Here is a 383-nt window from a genome sequence, read left to right as displayed (position 1 = left end):
GGATGATGGGGGGCCCCCCCAGTGACCCTCCCGAATGTTCCATTCTGTTTATCGCCCTCCGTGTCTTCTCCTGTGGTGCACCCGTCCCATGCACACAGAGTCCAAGGGCAGGGCTTGGGGGTCTCCCGTGGGGCTGTCCCTGTACAGCTGTGCGCTCTGGTCAACCCCCCACCCGGGCTGTCAGAGCTGGGGGAAGCAGCCCCTTGTCTGGGGCGGGGAGGGGGGTGTGTGGGAAGCAGACACCAGCACTCACCGAAGTCACTGGAGCACATCTGCTCCATCATGCCGTCCGCCTTGTGCTCCATCTCGCACTGGGTGCAGATCTTGGACACTGTGGTGAGAGACCGGCTGCGGTCACAGCTCCCTCCCGCCGATGGTCTTCT

The 383-nt window shown here is 64.0% G+C and overlaps 1 protein-coding gene across 1 annotated transcript in view; it reads right to left on the bottom strand.

Moving 5' to 3' along the window:
- Positions 1 to 383, bottom strand: part of LOC104508567 (secreted frizzled-related protein 5-like) — a 2006-nt gene that overhangs the window by 1138 nt on the left and 485 nt on the right. The window contains 1 exon segment of the mRNA XM_010150237.1: positions 254 to 331. Within this exon segment, the coding sequence (XP_010148539.1) occupies positions 254 to 331 (78 nt within the window).

Source organism: Eurypyga helias, unplaced genomic scaffold (genome assembly GCF_000690775.1).
Source record: "Eurypyga helias isolate BGI_N326 unplaced genomic scaffold, ASM69077v1 scaffold23364, whole genome shotgun sequence".
NCBI classification, from domain to species: Eukaryota; Metazoa; Chordata; class Aves; order Eurypygiformes; family Eurypygidae; genus Eurypyga; species Eurypyga helias.
The sequence above is the reverse complement of the archived record's forward strand: the minus strand, read 5'-3'. Positions and strand labels throughout refer to the sequence as shown.